This window comes from Manihot esculenta, chromosome 8 (assembly GCF_001659605.2).
Source record: "Manihot esculenta cultivar AM560-2 chromosome 8, M.esculenta_v8, whole genome shotgun sequence".
NCBI classification, from domain to species: Eukaryota; Viridiplantae; Streptophyta; class Magnoliopsida; order Malpighiales; family Euphorbiaceae; genus Manihot; species Manihot esculenta.
In genome coordinates this window covers 33,095,983-33,119,377 of record NC_035168.2, presented here as the reverse complement: position 1 = coordinate 33,119,377, position 23,395 = coordinate 33,095,983, and the positions used below count along the sequence as shown (strand labels likewise).

Sequence of the window (23,395 nt, the reverse complement as noted above, 5' to 3'; positions counted from 1 at the left end):
GCATTAACTCAATCTCGAACTCTATCTCCCTAGCAGGTGGTAACCCTGGCAGCTCGTCTGGGAAAACATCTAGGAACTCACTCACCACAGGCACTGAGGCGGGCTCTCTGACATGACTATCTAACTCTCTCACATGAGCTAGAAACCCTTGACATCCCCTCCTGAGCAACCTACGAGCCTGAAGAGCTGAGATCAGACCTCTAGGTGTACCCCTCTTGTCTCCTCTGAAGACGACCTCTGACCCATCCTGATCTCTGAATCTGACTACCTTGTCTCTACAGTCCAAGGTAGCACCATGGGTCGATAACCAATCCATCCCTAGAATGACGTCAAAATCTGTCAAATCTAGAACCACGAGGTCGGCGGAAAGGCATCTTCCCTCTATGAAAACTGGACTACATTGGCAGACTGTCTCTGCCACAGACGGGTCACACTTGGGTCCACTGACCCATAGGGGACACTCTAACTCAGAGACCATCAATCCTACCCTCTCCACGACTCTCGGAGCAACAAAAGAATGAGATGCACCCGGGTCCATTAAGGCATACACATCAGAACAACCAACGATGAGATTACCTGCCACCACGGTGTTGGATGTGCTGGCCTCCTGCTGAGTCATAGTGAAGATCCGTGCCGGAGCTGATGGACCTTCACCTCTGTATCCTGCTGATGAAGAGGCTGACCCTCTCCCCCTGCCTCTGCCACTGACCTGTGTTGCGGCTGGAGCTACTGGCTGCACCACACTGTCGGAGGCTGTCTGCTGAGACGGTGCTGCAAAGGCTGTTCTAGGACAATCTCGAGCCAAATGACCCGCCTGTCCGCACCTGAAACATGTGTTTGTCCCTGCCAGACATACTCCCTTGTGTGGTCTCCCACATCTCATACATGCTGTAACCTCTGCGCCAGAGCTTGAGCCACTGCCTAAACCCAGACCTGACTTGATCTTGCTCCAGAACTTATTCTTCTTAGATTTTCTGTGGCCTCTGTCCCACTTCTTACTGCCTGCAACTGCTGTACTCAGAGAAGAAGAGTCTAACCTTTCCCCACCTGGGGTCTTGGAACCAGAAGACTGTGCCACTGACTGTTTTACCTTCCCCTCAACGATAGCACTAGCCTCCATTCTCCTAGCCATATCCACTATGGCATGGAAACTCTCCCTCTCTGCTGACTGTACCAAAGAGGAATACCTGGAGTGCAGCCTCATAATATATCTACTTGACTTCTTTTGATCTGTGTCCAAATTCAGCCCAGCATATGGCAGCAACTCCAGGAACCTGTCTGTGTACTCCTCCACACTCATCTGATCAGTCTGCCTCAACTGCTCGAATTCTATCATCTTCTGCTCTCTAGAGCTCTCAGGGAAAGCCCATCCTGCAAACTCATTTGCGAACTCCTCCCAGGACATACTGTCCGCTCTCGGGTTCACATAGTTCTTAAACCAACTACGTGCCTTCTTGCACTCCAGTGTGAACCCAGCCATCTGAATGGCTCTACTGTCATCAGCCCCTATCTCATCTGTAATAGTCTTGACCCTGCTCAGATACTCAAATGGGTCATCACCTGCTCTGTACTGAGGAGCACCCAACTTCATGTAATCGGTCATCTTGACCTTGCTCCCTCCAGATGAGGTAGGTTTGGGTACTTGTGTTTCCGGGACAGTAGGTACTGGTGGTGGTGGAGGTGCAACATCCCCTGGGGTAGGGTTTGCTGTACTGGTATAGGGAGGTGGAGGTGGGTACATGGGGTACTGAGAGTATGGTGGGTAGTAAGGTGGGTATGGCATGTGTGGAGGATAATGGCTAAAACTGGGGTAATCCGATGTACCTCCCATCGAATACCCTGGATGGTGTGAATAGGGTGGGTAGTGATGTGGCTGGACATAACTCGAGGCCTGAGTGCCTCCTTCTGATTCTCCCATGCCCTCTTCCGGCATGCTCACACCGAGATTGCCATCCCTCCTCTGATCTACTTCCATATCCTCAGACATTCCTCCCTGCACTGTTCCTCTTACTGATCCGCTCCTACCCAGATCCAAAGACCTTCTAGGGTCTCTAGCTACTCTGTCTCTGTTGGACCTACTGGACATTGCCCTAGGCAAAGCTGAAGGACGGGCATCAGCGCCCTCGTCCTGAGGTGGCACTCCAGTCAATCGTGCAGATCGACGAGTTCCTCTCATTCTATCCTCTGAAAAACAACACATAGCATAAGCAATCATTAGCATCATATGGTTCATGTGGAAACACATGAACCCTCATCACATACATAGCATCACATCATAGCATTTATGCACATGCATATCCTCATGGCATATCATATCATCATATAGACAGGACTCTACATCCTATCCTAGTGGACATGATTTTCCTAGTGTGCTTGACCTTCTAGAACATCTATGAGCCCGACACTCTAGGTCCGACCATATGAACCTAGGGCTCTGATACCACTCTGTAACGACCCGGAAATCCGACCCGTTACCGGCGCTAGGATCCAGATCGGCTTAAGGCCGCCGGGACCCGTAGCAAGCCAAACATACCTCCTGTAACCTGTAATATCCCATACATGATCAACATACATAAAGCTGTAAACTTTTTTTTTTTTTTTTTCTTTCTTTTTCCAAGCTTAACCTGAACATGTGCACATCAATAACATAACCACCACTGGAGTCCTCATCAAATGCTCCAATGGGGTATTTCATCATTCGATAAGCTTGGACTATCAAATACATCATAAAAACATTTCTATAGATCATGTACCAAGGGGATAACCATAAACATAGGGTCAAGCACATACTAATCCTCAATCATCATTATCATTACATATCATAACTATACATTACTCATTACATCATATTCATGTCCACTATTATCTATTACAACATACAAGGCTTGACTTCACTCTAGCCGACTTCTTGATCTATCCTGTACCTGCAACTCTGGGGATAAAGGGAGTGGGGTGAGCTACTAGAGCCCAGTGAGCAGAAACTAAAAACATTTGTTTTAATTCCTCCATTTTTAGGTATATTATTATTCATTTTATTATTATTATTATTATTATCATTTAACTTTTCTTTCTTTTCTTATTCATGCTTTCATGTATGCGCCATAACACAAACATTTCACAACAAGGATGAACTTGTCACCATTTAGCCCCTATCTTTCTTACTTATACATGCCGGGGGCGTAGAGCCGTAGCAGGCCCACCCGGACTTCCATAATCAGTCATAGTGCCAGGGGCGTAGAGCCGTAGCAGGCACACCTGGACTCACATAGGCTATCATGACATACAAGGGCTAATGGATCATTCAACATTCATCCACATCAACAACAAAGTATGCAATGCAACATATTCGTGAATTCTAATGCATACAACCTAATATTGCATAGCATAATGATGCATGGGCAATGCTTTATGATTCATTCATTTATTCCTTTACTTTAAAGCTTAAGGGGGTTGTTCCACTCACCTGGTAACTGAAGCTTTAACAACGAACTCTTGAACGACTATCTCACAACCGGGGGTCTCGGTTCCTCGGGTCCGAACCTACACAGGTGGACGCAAATGAGGCACCAAACATACGTGAACAAGACTCCAAAATACTCCCCAAAGACCCCCTAAAACATCCTGAAAACATCCCATGAAATCATGCAAGAAACGGCTAAACAGGGCACTTTCGGCGGCAGGTTCGGCGGCCGAAAGTCCCTCTGCAGCCGAAAGTCATGCAGGTTCGGCGGCACTTTCGGCGGCCGAACCTCCCAGACAGAGACGAAACTTGAGTTTCGGGGGCAGGCTTCGGCAGCCGAAACTGCCTCCACAAGGGGGTTCGGCGGCCGAAAGTCACTTCGGCGGCCGAACCTGAGTTTCTGCCGAAGGGCAGAAACTTGGTTCCCTTGTGTCCACAGCCTCCAAAATACCTCAAAACATGCATAAACTTGTTTCTACACATGCAAACACATCATTCATCACACCTAGGGGCCTCAAACTATAATATACCCCATCTACAACACTTCAAACACACAAACATCAACATACATTGTTCATCAAAGCATACACTATACCCATAAACATACACATGACCTAAACATACATTCTACCCCATCAACTTGCATAAAACTTTCATAAAACATAAAAGAAGCATAGATCGAAGCTTACCTCTTGAAGATCTAGAGGAAGAACGACCCTAGCTCGGAAAATGGAGGGATTTAGCTCCAAGACTTCCAAGCTCCAAACTTGCTTAAAAACACTCAAAAACTTTTGTGGAACCTCAAAACTCAAAGAAAATGGTGGGGATTGAAGGAAAAACACAAGATTTGGGAAAGGGAGGTCGGAAGCTCGCTGAAGTCGAAAATGGGAGAAAGCTCTCCCATTTCGGCTAAGTGCCCCTTTTATAGGTGGCTGGCCAGGCCACGTTCGGGGGCCGAAAGTGCCTCCGCATGCATGCAAGGTTCGGCGGCCGAACTTGGAGTTCGGCGGCCGAACCTGCATTTCCCTTACTCAAAACTTTCGGGCGCCTAAAGTCCCTCCGAAAGCATGCATGTTCGGCGGCCGAACTTGACTTTCGGCGGCCGAACCTGGGTTTTCCTCCAAAGACTTTTCATGCAAAAACTCATTTAATTTCTTACTTAAAAACATGAAATACATGAAAACATTTCATAAAATCATAGTTTTACCCTTCTAGAGGTTTCCGACATCCGAGGTCCCACCGGACGGTAGGGATTCCGATACCGGAGTCTAGCCGGGTATTACATATATACCAATAGAAATTATTTACCAAAAGAAAAAAAGAAAATCTTCAAGTTTCTCTGAAAGAAGGTCACCGGTCAAGTCGGGCTCAACTTCAGAGGTTTTTTTGAAGTATCATCACTCGTGATAGTCAGATTTGCTAAAGTATCACCTTCCAAAGGAGGACCCATATGGCCATTTGCAGCCTCAAAAGTAGGGGGATCATCACCGACTTGACTAGTGCCTTGATCAAACTGAGCTGCCAAAGAAGGAGGATGATCTTTACGGAGTGCAAGATCATTAGGGCCATATTGCACCTCATCACCATTTCTACAACACGGAGAGTACTGAGCGGAACAACAGGAAACTCTCAAGCTTTCAAGAGGTCATTGTTAAAGCCTATCGAATAAAAATGAGTGGATTGCTCGAAGACCTTGACCTTGAATTCATTCGACCTTAGATACTTATTAGCATGGCTCCATGCCATCAGCTCAGCATTCTCACATGTATCCATGATCTTTTTCTCATAATCCTTGTATCGAACAGAAAGGTCGTGGATCTCACTCTTGAACTGACTCTTTAGCTTTAGAAGCACTCAAGTCCTTTTGAGCATTGCTCAACTCCAGTTTCGTCTCTCCCAAATCCCCAGACAACTTTTGCACCTCTTCCTAAAGTTGGGCAAACTGGGCGACGAGACTTTTTTCCCTCTAATCTACCAAAGCCCTCTCCTGAACAAGCTTGGCTTTTGTAGTAGATCTCTCCTCAATAAGTTGTGCCTCCAAACGGGCAATTTTCTCATTTTGAGCTCGATTGTCTTGAAGAAGCCCTTCCAGCCGACCGATCTCCCCTTCATATTGTTTTTTCAGTGCGGTGGCTGCCCGTACAACTTCCTCTTCTTTAGCTTTTTCAATATCATGCAGGTAGCCTCCTAAGCACTAGTCATCTTACCCTGCAGTGCCACTAGAGCACTAAAAAGCTATAAGGAAAAAATAAGTTAGAAAATCACTAAAAAATCAATCATTGAGTAAGGAAAGAATAAGAAAAGCTTACAAAAGGACTTATCTCTTAGAAGCACCAAAAAGGTCCCCTTCCGCTTAGGCAACAAACGAAGCTGACTGCCTCGTGGATTGAACTATATGGCAAATCATGCTCACCATCCAAGGATCAGCCAGATTCAGGGATGTCCTAAAGACGTAATCGTTGAGCAGCTTGGCAATAGAGGTAGGCATGGAGTCAGGGTTTAATTGAAAATGCAGCCCTGCGTGGAGTCAGGGTTCAGCTGAAAATGCAGCCTTGACTCATTGGGAATTAAGGCAGTCAGAAGATTGTCGTTGGCGTCTTGAGACAAGCTCTCCCTGCCTTTGCCTTTGCTTTTCTTGTCCATTGAGGACTTCCTAGGGGGCAAGGAAGATGGAGTCCCTCTTCGCGAGGAGACCCACTCGGACTCCTTCACCAGCCTCCTTTTGTTGCTGGTCGTCCCTGCAGGGACAATAGACTGCTCATGAGTCAACATAGATTTTTTCCTCTTTAAGCCCTTAGCAACCTCCTCGCTTGAAGAAGACTGCTCCGGGCTGACCATTGCCCTCACAATAGGAATGTCTAAGCTACCCTCAGAAGTAGGAGCGACCCCAACTGTGAGAGGAATGAACTCAGTTTGGTTTGTGTTGACCACGACTAACTCCATGCTAGCCCCTACAGAAAATGGAAGGGGCACAGTCTAGGTCGGAAGGGGCTCCTCTCCTAGCATCTCCACCACGACGTCCATGGTATTCCTAGTTTTGAAAGCCTCGACAGCTATTTAGACTGCGTTTCGATTAAGGGAAAAGTTTTGGGGCATTGAGATTTTGTCCATATGGACTATGGAAGCTGCAAAATAAATTAAAGACAAGTTAGAAACATGAAATGATAAAGACAATAAAAAGCAATAATAGAAGAAATGCTTGGTATCGGCAGAGTAACAATTTTCCTTGGGTCGAATACCCAAAGACTTGAAGACATTGTATTTGAAAGGTAGGGAAACTATCCGAGTGAAATACAGTTGTACCACTCGGAAAGAAAAAGAAAACAATTGCAGAAGGTATCGATGACTCCATCCTAGTTTTAAACCCAATCAAAACTTCCTTTGCTCCCCACTATGGCAAAATGCTCATCCTAGTGTTTTATAGAGTCTTTATGGTCGATGAAAATGATCAGGCTATTCCTACCACAAAAACCTAGAATATCATTGTTTGCCTTTAAAATTTTAAAGAAAGCCTTGAACAGACCTAACGAGGGAGCGAAACCCTATCTCCGGTACATTGCCTCAAAGGCGCTCATAAACAAAATGCAGTTTGGGGTCAACATTCGAGGATTGACCTAGAAAAATTTAAAAATAGAGTGGACAAATCTAGAAAAATGGAAAGAAAAGCCATAGTTGACTTGCTTCAAATAGAAGACAAGCCTCCTCTCAGACTGAGCGTCCACTAGGTCGGGGGAGAGGGGAGAGAAAAAGAGAATAAGGCGATTTGCTTGCTGGAGTTTGGAGCCTAAATGTAATGGGTTTCCACATAAAGAAAAGCTCAGGGGAAGGTTTTCAAAAGGGAAGAATGAGTGACTCTAGAAATGATTTTCTCAATCCGAGAATACGGTAGAGGAGCCATTAGAGAATGGATGTATACCTTTAATTTGAAAGTTTGGAGAGAAAAAGAAAGAGATGAAGATGTTTTTAAAATAGCAATTAGAAACGACAGAGGCAGCAAAAATAGAAAAGTCAAGGCAAAACCCTCAATTTATACCTAAAATTCGGCATTAATGAACATTTAAAGCATCGTATTTTGATATCCCAAACAGTAGTAACCGTTAAACATGTACTGAGAACACTGTTCACACTAATTACACATAATTATGATACTTCATCGTAACATGTAGAAAATAAATATGTTCATAGATGAAAACAAGCTGCCGAAAAAAATTCACTCCTCCGACCGTCGTGAATAATCTTTAGAGAAGTGAAAGGGAATATGAATAACCTATAAGATATTAAGTTCTCTATGATCAGGAAACATGTCCACTGTCGAACCGGGCCTCAGCCAACAAAGAAAACCGACCTTGGTAAGGACCTGATACGATAAGGGGATAAGCACAAACCGCCAACATGATAGTCACTCCTGGCCCCACGCCGAAGCTATAAATGCACATACTAGCTATGAATCTGACTCATATGACATAGATGAAAGAACAAGATATGAACTAACTGACTTTTTATTTATTAGCTGACTGCGCACTGTTAATGAGTCACTTGACAAGCCTGCTAAAGGATGTCGTTATCAAATATGATGGGACGCGATGTAGGAGATATTAGGGTATATATACCTCTGAACCAACCCTAATTCGATATCATTTAACTCTCCCTGAGAATCTCATGCTCAGACTATAATCTACTAGAACTGATAATTAGCTCTATTAATTCTCTAATCACCAATCTCGACTCATTGATTTCTTAATGAAATCAAACTTTGATTGAAGTGTCATGTCCAGATAAACCTATGGATCTTAGTTCATCAAATTTTATTATGAATTATTCTCTTTCTTTCCAAATAAAAAATAAAAAAATTACGAATTGGATTTGTGGGATTTGCCGATTCTCGGCGATGAAAGCGGGTTTCATATGGACTACAGGTGGAGAGTCCACTTCGTTATAAAGGCATGGACTGAGCATCGGCTACCAAATTCACAGAATTTTATTAGTAATTTTAAAAAAAATTAGTGTTGATTTTATTAATAAATTTTAAACGTTGTTGTTAATCTGTGAGTAAATTACTTATAGATAGTAAAATTCCTTAGTAATTTATCAAAAATAGATTTGGTGTTGATTTTACCGTAAGATTTAGAAATATATATTTATTAATGAATGCCAAAATCTATTGGTAGTTTGTGAAACTAAAAAATTTGATATTAATTTATCAATAAATTTTAAAATTTGTTTATAATCTATCAGTTAAAAATCTATTGATAATTTATAAGAAAAAAAAATTAGTGTATTTGTTAACAGATTTTGAAATTAATCGATAAATTTCAGCTGATTTTGTTTTTAACTCCACCTTTTTTGGAGCAGGAATGGATTTTCAGTTATTCGGTAATTCTTGAAAAGAAGAAAAAGTTTTTTTGAAAATTTATACATGAATCATAAATCCTGATAATTCATAAATTTATATCTTAATTTGCCTTGTTTTTTCTTATCTCTTCATAATTTTTCTTTTTTCTTTTTTCATTTTATTTTCTTCTCCCCTAATATCTTCCATTTTATTATTATATATATATTTTTTTATATTTTCTCAATTCCCTTCTATTTTCTATTGTTTCTTCTTTCCTAATGTATTCCCAGTTTTTCATATTTTCTTCACTTTTTTCTCTTTCATTTCTATGTTTTAATCAATTTCTTTTCTTTTCTCTCATTATTTTTTTTTCTACTTTTCTTATCATTTAATTTTTTTAATAAATTATATTTTAATTTTTAAATTTTAATATAATTAACAAATCAATCTCTATATTTTAAAATTAAAAATTTAAATTTTTTTTATAATTAATTCATTTAAATGAAAGGTCCTTTTATCTATTTTTATCATTAACAGTGTAAAAATATCTTTATTATTCTTTTTAAATAAATAAATTATATATTAATATTTAAATTTTAGTATAATTAACATATCAGTTCTTATATTTTTAAAATCGAACACTTAAATATATCTAATCAGTACATTTAAATTTTAATATTTTTATTCATTTTTATAATTAAAAATATAAAAATATTTTTATTATCTTTTTTTTAAATTAAAAATATTTATTTTTCCTTTATCATTTAAAAAAAAATAAATTCCGATTAATTTTCATCCAAATTATAATACTTAAATAAATTTTAATACCTTTTCTTATTCAATTTCTATACATTAAAATATTGTGATATTTGATAATTTTAAAATTTTTAAAAAATATTTACAATTTTAATTATTTTTAAATTATATTAAATAACATTTAAATAAATTATAAACTTTTATAAAAAATATTTTAAAAAAAATTATAATTTTAGAAATTTAACTACTCACTGTTTTAAACTAATATCTATAATACATTAAAAAATTATAATTTTAAATAGATTAAATATAAAAAAATTTAAAAATTTAATTTTAAAAATATAAAAATTAATACATTAATTATATTAAAATTTAAAAATTAAAATATAATTTACGCACTTTACCCACATTAAAAATTTTAGTGTTAAAATATTTATTTTTTTTAATAGGTTAACTAATAAAATTATAGATGAAATGAACTCTTATCTATAGAGACCGATTATTAAAAAATTTAAATATTTAATTTTAAAAATAAAAAAATTGATGAATTAATTATACTAAAATTAAAAATTAAGATTTTTTTTTTCTCATTTCTTCTCTTTTTGTTTTTCTCGTTTTCCACAATTTCCCTAGTTAACATTTCTCTTTTCTCATTATTTTTATTTTTTTTTTCTGAATCACTCTTCCATTTCTCTCGTTATTTGTTAAATTTTCAATAATTTTCTCTTTATTTTCTATCATGTTTTTCACTTCCCCACTTTACCATACGTTTTTCATTTTTATTAATATATTTTCCTTTTTTTAATCTTCTCATCTATATTTCATCCAAACTTTTTTCCCCTTACCATAATAAATTTACAATAATTAATAGCCATAAAATAAAAATATATTTACTCCATTTATTTATTTATTAAAATAATTTATATTTTAAAAATATTTTTTACAGACAATTTTCAAAAAATATTTCAATAAAATAATTTACTTTTATTATTTAATTTTAATTAAAAAATAAAATATATTTAACAGATTTATATATAAAGATTTTAATAATATTTTCAAGTTATATATTTTATAAAAAAAAGTAAATTTCTTCTGATTAAAAAAATATTTTTTTTATTAACTAATTTTTCTATTGTTTAAATGTTAGAAAATATTAAAATTCATTTGCAAATTAGCAACGGACGTTAAGTACATCGTTAAACATTACCAATTTTACTTTAACTCAAATCTAACTTGACATATCATTTTAAACACTTCAGAAAAGTTAGGAAAAAAAAAAGGAAATAATTTCTACTGAATAATTTTTCTAAGCTTAATGTTTTGCTACAGGCGATTCTGATTGACTGGCTGTGTATCCAAAAACTAGATATTAGAGTGGATAAATCTAAATTTATATAAATCACCCAATGAATTTTGATGAGAAACTCATCCTGTTTTATAAAATTAAAAAATTATTACAGCGGAAATAATTGCAAAAAAATAAAATAACGTATCTGTAAAATATATCACAGATATAAAAATAAAAAATAATTTTTAAAAATTAAAAATAAAAATAAAATAATTAAATTAAAATATTACATTACTGATAATAATAGAGATATAAAAATGGCTAATTAGTATTATATTCAAACTAAACATAAAAGAGAATAGAATTTAAGATGCGTAATAAATATAAGATTATTATTTATTAGCTAGATCACTTTATTTTCACTGTTTCATCAATGGGCTTTCTATTTTCTGGAGGAAAAAAGAAACTGAGTGGTCAGCTTGAAATCAAAGCAACAGGTTCAGCAACTTGGAGATTTTCCTGTTGCAGAATCAGACAATCATCCTTTTGGTTTTAGCATTTGTCTCAATGATGACAAGCAAATTTCTATTCTCTCATCTAACCCCATTAAATTGCAGCCTGAAGAAATGAATGAACATGCAGAATTATGCTGCACCCTCTTGCATCAGAATTCACACACATCCAAAAAACGTATATGAATCAAAGGAGACATTGTATGAACAATGTTGATTACGTATTCTTTTCGTCAAAATCGGATGAAACGACACTAGTGAAGGCTCATTTTAGGATTTTGTGCTGTTGGGTTCTTTCCTTCCGACATACTTCGAGTGTTTGTGACCGCAGCCTTCACCTTCTGCAAGGAAGGAATGTATTGGATTATGGAGAGAGACAAATCTTATTTTACTTTTTCAAAGACATAACATAAGCTTTAACATTAACAAAACAAAAGAGAGATTGGAGATGGGACAAATTAGAACTTTCATTTCTAAAAGCTGAGGATTAGAATCATTAAATATATACAACTCCCACAGAATGACACTATTATCTATGGTAGAAGAGGAGTAAATTAGACATAGGGACAAAACTATTAAGGTTGAATTGATGTCAGCTTTTTGTCTTCTAAGCCATTTGTCTGACAATAGCAACAATTCCAGGTAACTGATAGATTTTCTTGCATCTGAAGCAATGAAAATACAATACAATCAAACTTAGACGTTTAAGAGATCACTGTCTCAGATTTATAAGGAGGCAATACAGCTGTTTGTTTTATCATCTGTGATAAACTCTTGTTGTGCAGTTAGGAGCAATGGCGGGAGCAAACTGGGTTATTGAGGTAAACGAAAAGCTTGAGAAAATGATGGATACTGATAATTCCATGGAGGAAGAGCGCTGGAAGAAGCGTGCAATCTATAAAATCCCTGCGTGTGTCAAAGACCTGAACAAGAAAGCTTACAGGCCTCAGGCAGTCTCGTTTGGTCCTTATTATCACGGGGAAGAACATCTGAAGCCAATGGAGGAGCACAAGCATCGAGCTCTCCTTCATTTTCTGAAAAGAGCAAACAAACCTTTACAAGTTTTTGTTGAATCTTTAGCTGAAGTAGTGCAGGTTTTAAAAGACTCCTATCATCCGCTTGACATATCTTGGCAGGAAGATACAAGTAGATTTCTGCAACTGATGATTCTTGATGGATGTTTCATGCTGGAGATCTTACGCATTGCTACTCATGCATTGGATGATTATGCTACTAATGATCCAATTTTTAGCAGCCATGGGAAATTATATATCATCCCATATATCATGCGTGACATGCTGATGCTTGAAAATCAATTGCCATTGTTGGTTCTCGTCAAGCTGGTAGCTGTTGAAATTGGTAAAGAAGAGGTATGCCCTCGAATCAAAGAAGCAAAAAGCTTTGTTTTTTCATTTCATTCTTCAACATAAAAACTAAATTACGTTTCCATCCAGGATGAAGAGTTTATCAACAAGCTCATCCTCAAGTTCTGCTTTCCTGAGACTCCTGTTTCAAGCCTGGGTTCGTGCTTGCATCCATTGGATGTCTACAGAAAGAGTTTGCTTCAAAAACATGCTGGTAAAGAAAAGCGTCGCGGCAGATCAAGTAGACGTCGCCATGATAATGGAGGTAACATTATCCGATCAGCAACTGAGCTCAGTGAAGCTGGAATCCGGTTCAAGAAAAGTAAAACTAAAAGCTTGAAAGACATCTCATTCAAAGGTGGAGTCCTTAGGCTTCCAGTGATCGTGGTGGATGATGCAACTGAATCAATCTTCTTGAATTTGATAGCCTTTGAGAGATTCCACGTTGGTGCAGGCAATGAGGTGACATCCTACGTATTTTTCATGGACAACATCATTGACAGTGAGAGAGATGTAGCAGTTCTACACTCCAGAGGGATTATTCAGAACGCCATTGGAAGTGACAAAGCTGTTGCGAAGCTTTTCAATTCTATTTCTAAAGATATTACTCTCGACCCAGATAGCAGCCTAGATTATGTTCATAAAAATGTCACTGCCTACTGCAAGAAAGCCTGGAACGAGTGGCGTGCAAATCTCATTCACACTTATTTCAGAAATCCGTGGGCCATTTTATCTTTTATTGCTGCAATCTTCCTGTTCGCTCTCACTATTGTTCAAACTGTGTACACTATTTATCCCATCTACAAGAATGATGCATCCTCATCACCCATATCCTCTCCTCCTGTGGCTTCTCCTCCTCCTCCCCCTCCTCATCTTTTTTCAAAACCACCTTTTCCCCGCCTCCACCATTGATTCCTATCGTTTCGCTGGTGAATCCTATTGTTTTTTATGGCCGAGATTGTTATTTTCCTCGATTGAATCTGTTTTCCTGCAGTTTTTTTCTGTTATCAATATTACTTGTTTGTTTGATCACATCAGAGTCTGATTTTAATGATGAGATTGTTTTCATTACTCTTTGATGTTAAAAACGGTTTCATGTTAAAAATATTTCTGGTCTGCATCAAAAGATGTGAGCCACTTTTTTAATCTTTCAATAGTAAATTGCATACAAGGCCACAGAGGCAGACTATGATGCATTGTATTTTCAATACAGCAATAAGCTAATTCCTCGAATATGACAATGAATTAAGATCATTGAAGTTCCTGATTTCTGAGGCTCCTAAAGCAAGAAGGTTCAACGCCAGTACTGCTGATAATCAATGCTGAACAATGAGGGTGACGGGGTTTTCTAAAGAGACGAGGCGACAGAAAGTTGTTATCTGTGAAAATGTAATCCACCATCCTGTTATAGATTCATCTCCCAATTCCAATTAACCTAAGCTGCAAGAGATGAAAACAAGAAAAGGTTATCAGGAAAATACTTCATAAGTGAAGCATCAGAGAAGTAAAGAAAATATCTCGACAGAAAAGAAAGAGTACAAGATTATTTTGTGGATGCTTCCAATAGAATCCCTGCAAGACAACAGGCAAGATATTGCAGGCTGCAAGAATATATATAATCAATGCATGCATCCCTATCCACTTGAACACCGAAGTCATGCGCCTATATTCATACACATCCACCTGTGGGAAAAAAAGAAAACATTACTGCTGATTACCTAATGGGTAAGTCTATCAGAACAAAAATCCTTTCATTATAGAAAAATCAAAGCTTAACATTATATTAATGCTAAATAACAGTTAATAAAAAAATATGCTTCAGTATGAAATGGATATAACCAGCATATAGGTTCCAGCAAACAGAAAGCCAGCAGCACCAGCAGTGACACACATGTAACTGAATGTGTAAAGAGCTTTGTTTACATGCATTCCTACAAGAAAATAGCAGAGATAAGAAATATAGAACAGTACAGTCAAATTCACATCTATGAAAATGCTGATTAACCACTTACCTAAGAAGTCCAAGCCCAGGCCGAAGGCAATAAGACAAGTAGATGGGATCATCCAATGGAGGATCCTATCTCTGTGGCTCTGCGTGTGGTAGAATACACAAAATAGTAGGCATAAACAAAAAACGTCTGAGGAGAAGCAAACGATATGAAACACAAAATGTTTATTACCTTGAAATGGACAATAATGTGCCCATAGTGCAAACCAACCAAGCAGGTAACTATGGCCATTACTGAACTACAAAGACAAAGTATAAGGATCACTATGGAAACATGAAACAGAAATGCACAGGCATGCTAGGTTCCTCTCATATTGGCCTGTATATATTTGTATTTGTAAAGAACTATCTAGCATTTTCTAAGTAAACAAACCTTAGGAGTCCTTCTGGATCAAAGGGGGCTTGACACCATGAAGGAGCATCAGGAGGTAGAGGGCCATAATCTGGGGAATTGATACTGCATAGCTGCAGAAAGCAAATAATAGCAATATTAACAATACTACTGAAAAAGGAAATTAAAATATAAAACCAAATTGTTGATGGAAGAAAGATTACCACAGTTCGAGCATAGATTGGCTTTCTATATAGATGTTGAATTCCCAGTACTGTGCGATCAATCAGTCCAACAGCATTACAAGCTGGTCCTGTGTCTCCCCTTACTCCACATTTCACCTTTGAATGCAAGTGTATCATATCAGGCTACTAACAATTGTCCTATGCGCGAAATATATTAAAGAAGAGTAAAGCAAAGGGAGGAAGAAAACTCACTGAAAATGTCTTTGGGGCAGAGAAAGAACCATCAACTGGAATCTGATACTCCCAGTCCGGAACATACAAGCCGTATAACAAGGAAATGTATATGCTAATAAGCACAGAAGCCACAACCCTGATAGAATTGATAAACACAATTTTAATTGAGCACATTTAAGGAAATCACACAAATTTTGAAGTTGACAATCATCTTCAACTAACTACACTAGTCGCCGAGATAACATCCAGTAAAAAAGTACTTACCATTGAAATCTATATTTCCTCAATACATTCGAATCCGAGCTAGCATGATCATCACCTTTCAGCCAAATCTCACACAGTGCTCCTACTAAATATGCTATTGCTATTCTCTGGGTGAAAAAGAAAAGGAGGCATCTGTTATTCCACAGCTAATGATCATATCACGTAAGCATGATTATGAGGTTAATGTGGTGAAAGAATTTGAGTCAGTTAAATCAATAATTGGGAAAGCTGGAGGGACACACCTGCAAGATACCCATCCATCTCATTTGTTCAACATTTACTCCGTAAGTTAAATAATTTATGCCATGCAAAAAGCCACCTTGAAGAAAAAGGCCTAACATTAGAAGCTTGAGAGCCCGAAGTACGGCTTTTCTTGATGCAACAACTTTGCTGGACATTTTCTGTGCGGAAATAACAGATATTTAGCCAAAACTGGGTTGCAAAGCTTCCAATGCTTTGCGCAAAACAAAGATTACCTTGTATGTAAGCGCAAGCGAAACACCAACAATGAAGAGAAAAAATGGCATGACCAAATCGGCAAGTGTGAGACCATTCCATGGTGCATGGTTAATAGAAGGCAGAATTCCACCGGCATAGTCCACAAGAATCATCAGCTGAAAGCAAACAGAATCAAAGAGAAAACAGAGTGCAATGGATTACTTGGGGGGAAACAGAGTGCAGAGAAGCTGCAGGGCCATTTTTCAAAAGGCAGAAAAAGGTTGAAGCTGCTTAAACGGCTTCTCAAACGAAATAGAATACAAGTTTCGTAGAGGTCAGTCAATATTGACGAAAACAAGGAGGTCAATCTCAATTGACTTTCGCCATAAAATCTAAACAAATTAAGCAATAAATAATAAAAAAAAAATTATGATATCTGAAAATTACCGCAACAGTGAGTCCACGAAAAACGTCGAGAGAAACAAGACGCTGCTGCTGCTGCTGCTGCTGCTGATGCTGATGGGGGTTGGCAGAAAGGATCAAAGATTTCTTCTCTTCCATGGCTTTATAAGCAGCGTCGTTAACCTTTGCAAAACGAAGAGCCAATTCAACATCTTCATCATCGACGTTATTGCTCAATGACACATAATTTTTATTGAAATGTTCATCATCATGCACTTTAACAGGCTCGTAAACGGCCATTCTTATACGTTTGCAGGAGATATCATTCATCTCTCCTCTTCCCAATGCTTGTATGAAAAATTAGCCAAAAGGGTTTGTTTCTCTCCTTTTAGTTTTCCTTTTGAAATCAGGAAAGCTCCTCTGCAGAGAGTCTCGATAATCTCCGGAGTCTCCTGTGCACCTCTGGTTTCCAATCCATTTATATATTTATATGGGAAAATTTTTAGACATGTATATATTTGGTGTTTATTAATAACCGAGAATTTATATCACCGGATCAGCACATTTAAACGTTCATTTGCCGCCGCTCATCTAATTACTCATTGATTTCTCGAGGAAAATTCACGGAGATGAGATGATATTATCTAATAATTACATTAGGACACGTGAATAAAAATAATCCAGTGAAAACTTGAGTTATAGTTTAAAATATTTTTTAATTAAAAAATAAAATTTTATATTTTTAAATCTTATTGTATAGTTTTAAGGTAAATTTGGCGATTTTGCCAATTTTGGAATGTATAACTTTACTGCATAAAGCAGCAAGGGAAAGGTGAAAATACAGTAGGAGTGATAAGATGTGGATGATGAATGGCTCATTTGGTTGCCGTATTGCCTCCTCCAATTCAGAAAATGCACATAAAATTTTCAACAACTGGCCTTCCCTCAATCACATCTCTTCTTTCTTTATTCTATTATTGGCCTTCTGTCTTTTTTTATTATTATTATTTTAATTAGCTTTCCATTTTTATCTTTATTTATTAATTTTTTTCTAAAATTACAATGAAAAAAGAATATGGGTTATTTGTTTTTTAAAGAGACATAGTGGTGCTAGTAGTCTCCTTTAACAAGGACACCTGATTCCTGATCTTATCCCGCATGATAAGTTTCAAGAGGTTCATTTCAAAGTCGGCAGCAAAGTGGGAGGATGCCGTTCATCTCTTGGACTGTTGCCTTTGTGGCTACCGGATTTATTCTCCCCCATCAACAATCCTATGGCTGATATTTGCTTTCCCTTTTTCTTTTTATTTCTTTTCTACTGCGGCCGACGGTAGTGGATTTTGGAATCCTTTGCTTAATTAAATAAAACGAAAAGTATAAAAAAATATCCGAATTTATAGTTTAATTTATAATAAATAATATTTTATAGTATAAAATAAAAGGCGAGAGATATCTGTATTTCTAGGGATAGAAAAAAAAAGAAAAAAAGAAAAAAAAACTCACATCAAGCAAATTGGCATAAATTCGTAATCGTAAATACGAGGCTGACCTGATTCAGAGGATTGGCGTTTCACGTTTAATTCTGATATGGGAATCTCTGATTTTTAAGAGTTTATTCCCTTTTTCTCTTTTTAATTTTGATATCTTTTAAGATTTAACTAAATAAATTTATTATTAATAGAAGCCCAAATCTGATATCTTTAAAATTCAACCAAATAAATTTATATTAATGTAAATTCGTTAGTGCATTTTTAGTATATTTTAATAAAGTTTATATATAATTAAAATTTATGGGAAAAAAATTACAGGTACGTAAATTAGATAGACGTAGTTATGTGGTGACAGATATGAGCGTGATAAACATTCCTAATAAGATTTTTATTATTTATTAATTATTATAATCTATTGACATCTGGGAGGAGTAGATGTGGGGTCATGTTTGAAGACATATTTGGAGTAAAGGTTGGTATCCTGTAGCGTAAATTGCCACGTGGCACAAAGATGCGCCTTCTATGGAAAAATATCAATCCTTAAAATACCTACCACCTGATCTCAAATTTGATGAAAATATAAAATCCTACATTTTCATCAGATTGTATGTCCCATTGCTACCATTTGTAACGGATATAAGACCATCCAGTATAGATGTTAAACTGTGCAATACTAGTAACTTAAATTTTATTTATAAGTTCGAATTCAATTTATAAAATAAATGTTAAACTCAAATTCAGTTTGAATTCGAATCATAATAAATTCGTTTATTATATTAACGGACCAATTTAAACTTCACTTAAAAATCTCAAATTTGAGTTTATTTAGATTTGATAACCGCTGAATTTCTTCACCCCGGTCTGGGGCCAGACCCATGACAATAGTCCATTATTTGGAGGCTCTCAAGTCTCCCGCATGGACCTAGTCCGGCCCACTCAGCCCAGAGATCGGGCTCCATCTAAGTTTCTCAATCAGGCTCGCCCAGTCCGTATGGCTCACCAAACGGATCCTCTTTGAGCTCAGTTTTAATCTTATCTTTCGGCCCGGCTCGGAACCTAGAAGGAGACCGACCCATCCGTCTGGTGGGTCCCTTAACATGTGTGTCCGTGGAGAATCAGAAGTCGTTATGCATGTAGCAGGAATATGATATTCCCGTACGCCCGAATCAGCATGGCAGGGACAGGTGGTCCAATAATAGACAGTTTATTATACGTCACTGGCAGACAAAAGAAAACAGATAAAAGAAGGAATGCCCTCCTCTAGACCTAAGTTTTTCTAAGTTTACAGAACCCTTGTAAAACCCTATTTTTCTGGATCTCATATCATCAATTGGCGCTGTCTGTGGAAACGCGAAGGAGATCTTTTCATCGCCGGAGTTCCACTCTTACAATACCCACTGAGATCTACGATGGTTAACCACAATGAAAACAACACCATTAACACTCCCAATGACCTGAGCTCTGTCCAAGAGGGGTAACAGTTCTCTTTCTCCAGTCCCACAACTCCAAACAACCAACCACCCATTCCTTTCAATCCCTCGCCAAGCCTGCCAGGGAACGTGCCCTCAGCTACTTTATCCAACCAGGACCTCCAAACCATGGCCCTCCAGTTACAAAACACCGCCCACTGGCTGGGGCAGATGTTGCAACAGAGAGGCCTCAGTACTCCTGCGAATGTGTTGCCAGTAGTAGAAGAACCCCGGACCAATGAACCTCAACCTACCTTCAGCCACCCTCAAACCGCCAGCAGAGAAATCAGAGAAAGGGGGCGAAGAGCCGGGAGAGAGGAAGAACCGGAGGCCCGGGTTCATGGAAGGAGGGTGAGGGAGCTGATAGAGAATGATGAGGCCGACAGTTATTCTGCCGGAGCAACCAAGTGAATGAGAAGCGAAGCGGAGGAAGATGAGTACCGCCGGGAGAAGAAACCCAGGCAGGAGGAGGAGAGTGTAGACCAAAAGCTGCAAAAGATGAGAGAGCAGCTCTTGGCCGAGTTGGGAACGAAGGATCAGAATCAAACTCTTTTGCCCACCTCTTCACCCTTCTCGAAGTGGGTGCAGCAGGAGACCGTCCCAAAGAAATTTATGATGCCACCTATGGCCGCATATGAGGGAGCTGGAAACCCCCGGGAGCACGTCTTGAACTACAAGACTTTCATGGAGCTGCAGACTTTGTCAGATGCCTTGATGTGCAAGGTATTCCCGACGACACTCTTGGGGCCAGCACGGGCATGGTTTATCAGCCTTGAGACAGGAAGCATCAGAAGCTTTGGAGATCTGGCCACTCGCTTCATCAGCCGGTTCATTGCCGGGGTGCCTGCAGACAGAAAGACGAGTTATCTGGAGACAGTCAGGCAGAGAAGGGATGAATTGCTCAGGGAGTACGTTGCCCGTTTCAATACGGAGGCCTTGCAGATCCCCGAGCTAGATGAAGGTAGAGCAGTGGAGGCCATGCAGAAAGGGACGACCTCACCCGAGTTCTTTGGCTCGTTGAGTAGGAAGCCCCCTACCTCACTGGCCGAGCTGATGAAGAGGGCAGAGAAATACATAAGGCAGGATGATGCCTTGATGACGAGCAGGTTCGCCAAAGGAGTGGCAGATAAGAGGAAAGCCCCGAAGGAAAGGAGGCCGGAAAGGCAGGAGAAAAAGCAAGATAGAAGGCCTGAGCCTTACAGACAGCCCTGGGAGCGAAAGGACCAAAGACCCCTCCCTCCCAGGGTCCCAGAATAGAAATCACTTCCGCCGTGGGTTCCAGAGAAGCCGACCCCACTCAATGCCTCCAGAGCCGAAGTGCTCATGGCCGTCCAAGACAAGGAGTTCTTACAATGGCCTAGACCTATGAGAACGGAAGCAGACCAGCGAGATCCCGACAAATACTGTCAGTATCATCGCACACATGGCCACGACACCAATAACTGCTTCCAGTTGATTACTGAGATCGAGAGACTGATAAAGAGGGGACACCTCAAAAACTTTATGAAGAAATCGGAGGAACAAAGGCCTCAGCCGAACCCAGCAGCGCAAACACTCAGGAGAATGGGAGTGGGGCCAGTGAATGATGGGTCCAGTGGGACCATCAACATGATCGTTGGAGGAACAGGAGGTCGAATGAGCCGGTGAAGCAGAAGAAAAGGGTGGTAGGAAGGGAAAAGCAACAGGCCACCAGGGAGGAGGTCGGATGAAGAAAAGACCTCATTCATAACAGAAGATGAGACTTATTGTTATAAAGCCATGCCCTTCGGGCTGAAGAACGTCAGGACGACATACCAAAGACTGATGAACAAAATCTTTAAAAGTCAGATCGGTAGGAACGTAGAAGTTTATGTAGAGAATATGCAGCACTTGAAAAGGTACTTCCCCTGAGGTATTATCAAATGTAAAAAACCTATCGTATTTTAAAGCATGATAATAAAACAGACGTTGATTACCGTCCCAATTCATTATTTGTCTCTACTCACATTGCTTTCATGAAAGAAATAAAAAAGAAAAAAAAAATGAAACAGATATAAATGCCCAAGGCCTCAGGGAGGTAGAAGACCAAGATCCCTAAGATCTCCCGGCACCAACATAAATCGAACTGAGACATAGAGACCTCAGGGAGGTAGAAGACCGGGATCTCCAAGATCTCCCGGCACCAACATAAACCGAACTGAGACATAGAGACCTCAGAGAGGTGAAGATCGGGATCCCCAAGATCTCCCGGTACCAACATAAACCGAACTGAGACATAAAGACCTCAGGGAGGTAGAAGACCAGGATCCCCAAGATCTCCCGGAGCTACAAATAACCGAACTGAGACATAGAGACCTCAGGGAGGTGGAAGACCGGGATTCCCAAGATCTCCCGGCACCAACATAAATCGAACTGAGGCATAGAGTCCTCAGAAAGGTAGAAGACCGGGATCCCCAAGATCTCCCGGCACCAACATAAACCGAACTGAGACATAGAGACCTCAGGGAGGTAGAAGACCGGGATCCCCAAGATCTCCCAGCACCAACATAAACCGAACTGAGACATAGAGACCTTAGGGAGGTAGAAGACCGGGATCCCCAAGATCTCCCGGCACCAACATAAACCGAACTGAGACATAGAGACCTCAGGGAGGTAGAAGACCGGGATCCCCAAGATCTCCCAGCACCAACATAAACCGAACTGAGACATAGAGACCTCAGGGAGGTAGAAGACCGGGATCCCCAAGATCTCCCGACACCAACATAAACCGAACTAAGACATAGAGACCTCAGGGAGGTAGAAGACCGGGATCCCCAAGATCTCCCAGCACCAACATAAACCGAACTAAGACATCGAGACCTCAGGGAGGTAGAACACCAAGATCCCCAAGATCTCCTGGCATAACAAGACTGGGATCTCCAAGATCTCCCAGTGCGGGAAGCCGAGCTAAGAAGACAAAGGCAACAAGAGGCCAAAAGTGCCGACCTAAAAACATGAACTCAGAAAGCCAAGCAAGAGAGAACCGAGCTCAGAAAGCTCAAAGACAAACTGAAGACAACAAACCTCCTATAAACTAAAAGGAAATCCAATGGCGTGAGCAGATAAGGCCCCAGCTTCAATTCTCGTCAGAACAGAACTAAAAAACAAGAAGGCCAGCCCTGCTCATCACCTTAAAAGGTACATGATCCATTTTACTTTGATTATACAAAGGCTATACGCTTGAGATCATATGCATGAAGTAATGAAAAGAAAATTGAGGACAACTGGTCAACTGTTAAAAACCGAGCTCAGGCTGAGGACCTAATGGGGTCAAAACTCGTAAAGGAGCACAGCTCAGAGTCTTATCCTTACGATAAATCCAGTTCAGAAAAAGCTTACAGATAAGAACGCCTTAGTGAAAGGGATAAATTTATAAGTCAAAAGTTCAGTCAATTGATAGAATTTTAGTTCTGATGGGCTTGAAGGCAAAAAGGAAAAAACAGTATAGTGGATTCCTTAGAGAAATTACGAAGTACATAGTTTAAGTGTTTCATTCTTGACAAGTTAGATTGTTTAACAGAATAAGTAGCCCAATGAAGCTGAAAAAGCAAGCAAAGTAAATGAAAATGAAATTTCATTAAAAGAAAAGTACATTACAGCCTATTCTAATTGTCTACACGGGATGGAGGGAAAATTATCCTTAAAGGACTTACACGCCTAGGGGCATTATCATCTACCCTAGCATCTGCACTGTCTACACTAACATTATTTACACTGCTGCTCATGGGAGGCCCAACACCCTCCTGCTCAGACCCTCTAGTGCCTACGAAAGGCACGATCTCCTGTCCCTGAGAACCAGCATCTTCATCTTCTAGCTCGGGTTCTGCCCCAGAAGACCCAACTG

At 39.2% G+C, this 23,395-nt stretch overlaps 2 protein-coding genes across 3 annotated transcripts; one reads left to right on the top strand and one right to left on the bottom strand.

Annotated features, from left to right (window-relative positions):
- The first annotated feature begins 11,260 nt into the window (after positions 1 to 11,260).
- LOC110620199 (UPF0481 protein At3g47200) lies at positions 11,261 to 13,743 on the top strand. 2 transcript variants are annotated; one of them, XM_021763829.2, is made up of 3 exons: positions 11,261 to 11,990; positions 12,134 to 12,718; positions 12,803 to 13,743. In XM_021763829.2, the coding sequence occupies exons 2-3, from the start codon at positions 12,143 to 12,145 to the stop codon at positions 13,622 to 13,624; spliced, it is 1,398 nt and encodes a 465-aa protein (XP_021619521.1). In that variant the 5' UTR covers positions 11,261 to 11,990; positions 12,134 to 12,142; the 3' UTR covers positions 13,625 to 13,743. The 2 variants fall into 2 exon arrangements, with proteins under 2 accessions (XP_021619521.1, XP_043814701.1); XM_043958766.1 differs by having other exon boundaries at positions 11,262 to 12,718.
- An 85-nt stretch (positions 13,744 to 13,828) lies between these two features.
- On the bottom strand, positions 13,829 to 17,071 carry LOC110620198 (heparan-alpha-glucosaminide N-acetyltransferase). Its single transcript, XM_021763828.2, has 12 exons — positions 16,620 to 17,071; positions 16,211 to 16,348; positions 15,977 to 16,135; positions 15,735 to 15,841; positions 15,489 to 15,606; positions 15,276 to 15,392; positions 15,094 to 15,185; positions 14,893 to 14,959; positions 14,725 to 14,803; positions 14,552 to 14,643; positions 14,252 to 14,395; positions 13,829 to 14,152 (listed from the first exon to the last, which is right to left on the bottom strand). The coding sequence occupies exons 1-12, from the start codon at positions 16,902 to 16,904 to the stop codon at positions 14,126 to 14,128; spliced, it is 1,425 nt and encodes a 474-aa protein (XP_021619520.1). The 5' UTR covers positions 16,905 to 17,071; the 3' UTR covers positions 13,829 to 14,125.
- Positions 17,072 to 23,395: the final 6,324 nt, after the last annotated feature.

Coding starts and splice junctions, on each gene's coding strand:
- LOC110620199 (XM_021763829.2), top strand. CDS start 12,143: ATGGCGGGAGCAAACTGGGTTATTGAGGTAAACGAAAAGCTTGAGAAA. Junction 12,719..12,802: donor TTGAAATTGGTAAAGAAGAG/GTATGCCCTCGA, acceptor GTTTCCATCCAG/GATGAAGAGTTTATCAACAA.
- LOC110620198 (XM_021763828.2), bottom strand. CDS start 16,904: ATGAATGATATCTCCTGCAAACGTATAAGAATGGCCGTTTACGAGCCT. Junction 15,842..15,976: donor GATGGATGGGTATCTTGCAG/GTGTGTCCCTCC, acceptor TTTTTCACCCAG/AGAATAGCAATAGCATATTT. Junction 14,396..14,551: donor TTGCTGGAACCTATATGCTG/GTTATATCCATT, acceptor TTTTTCCCACAG/GTGGATGTGTATGAATATAG.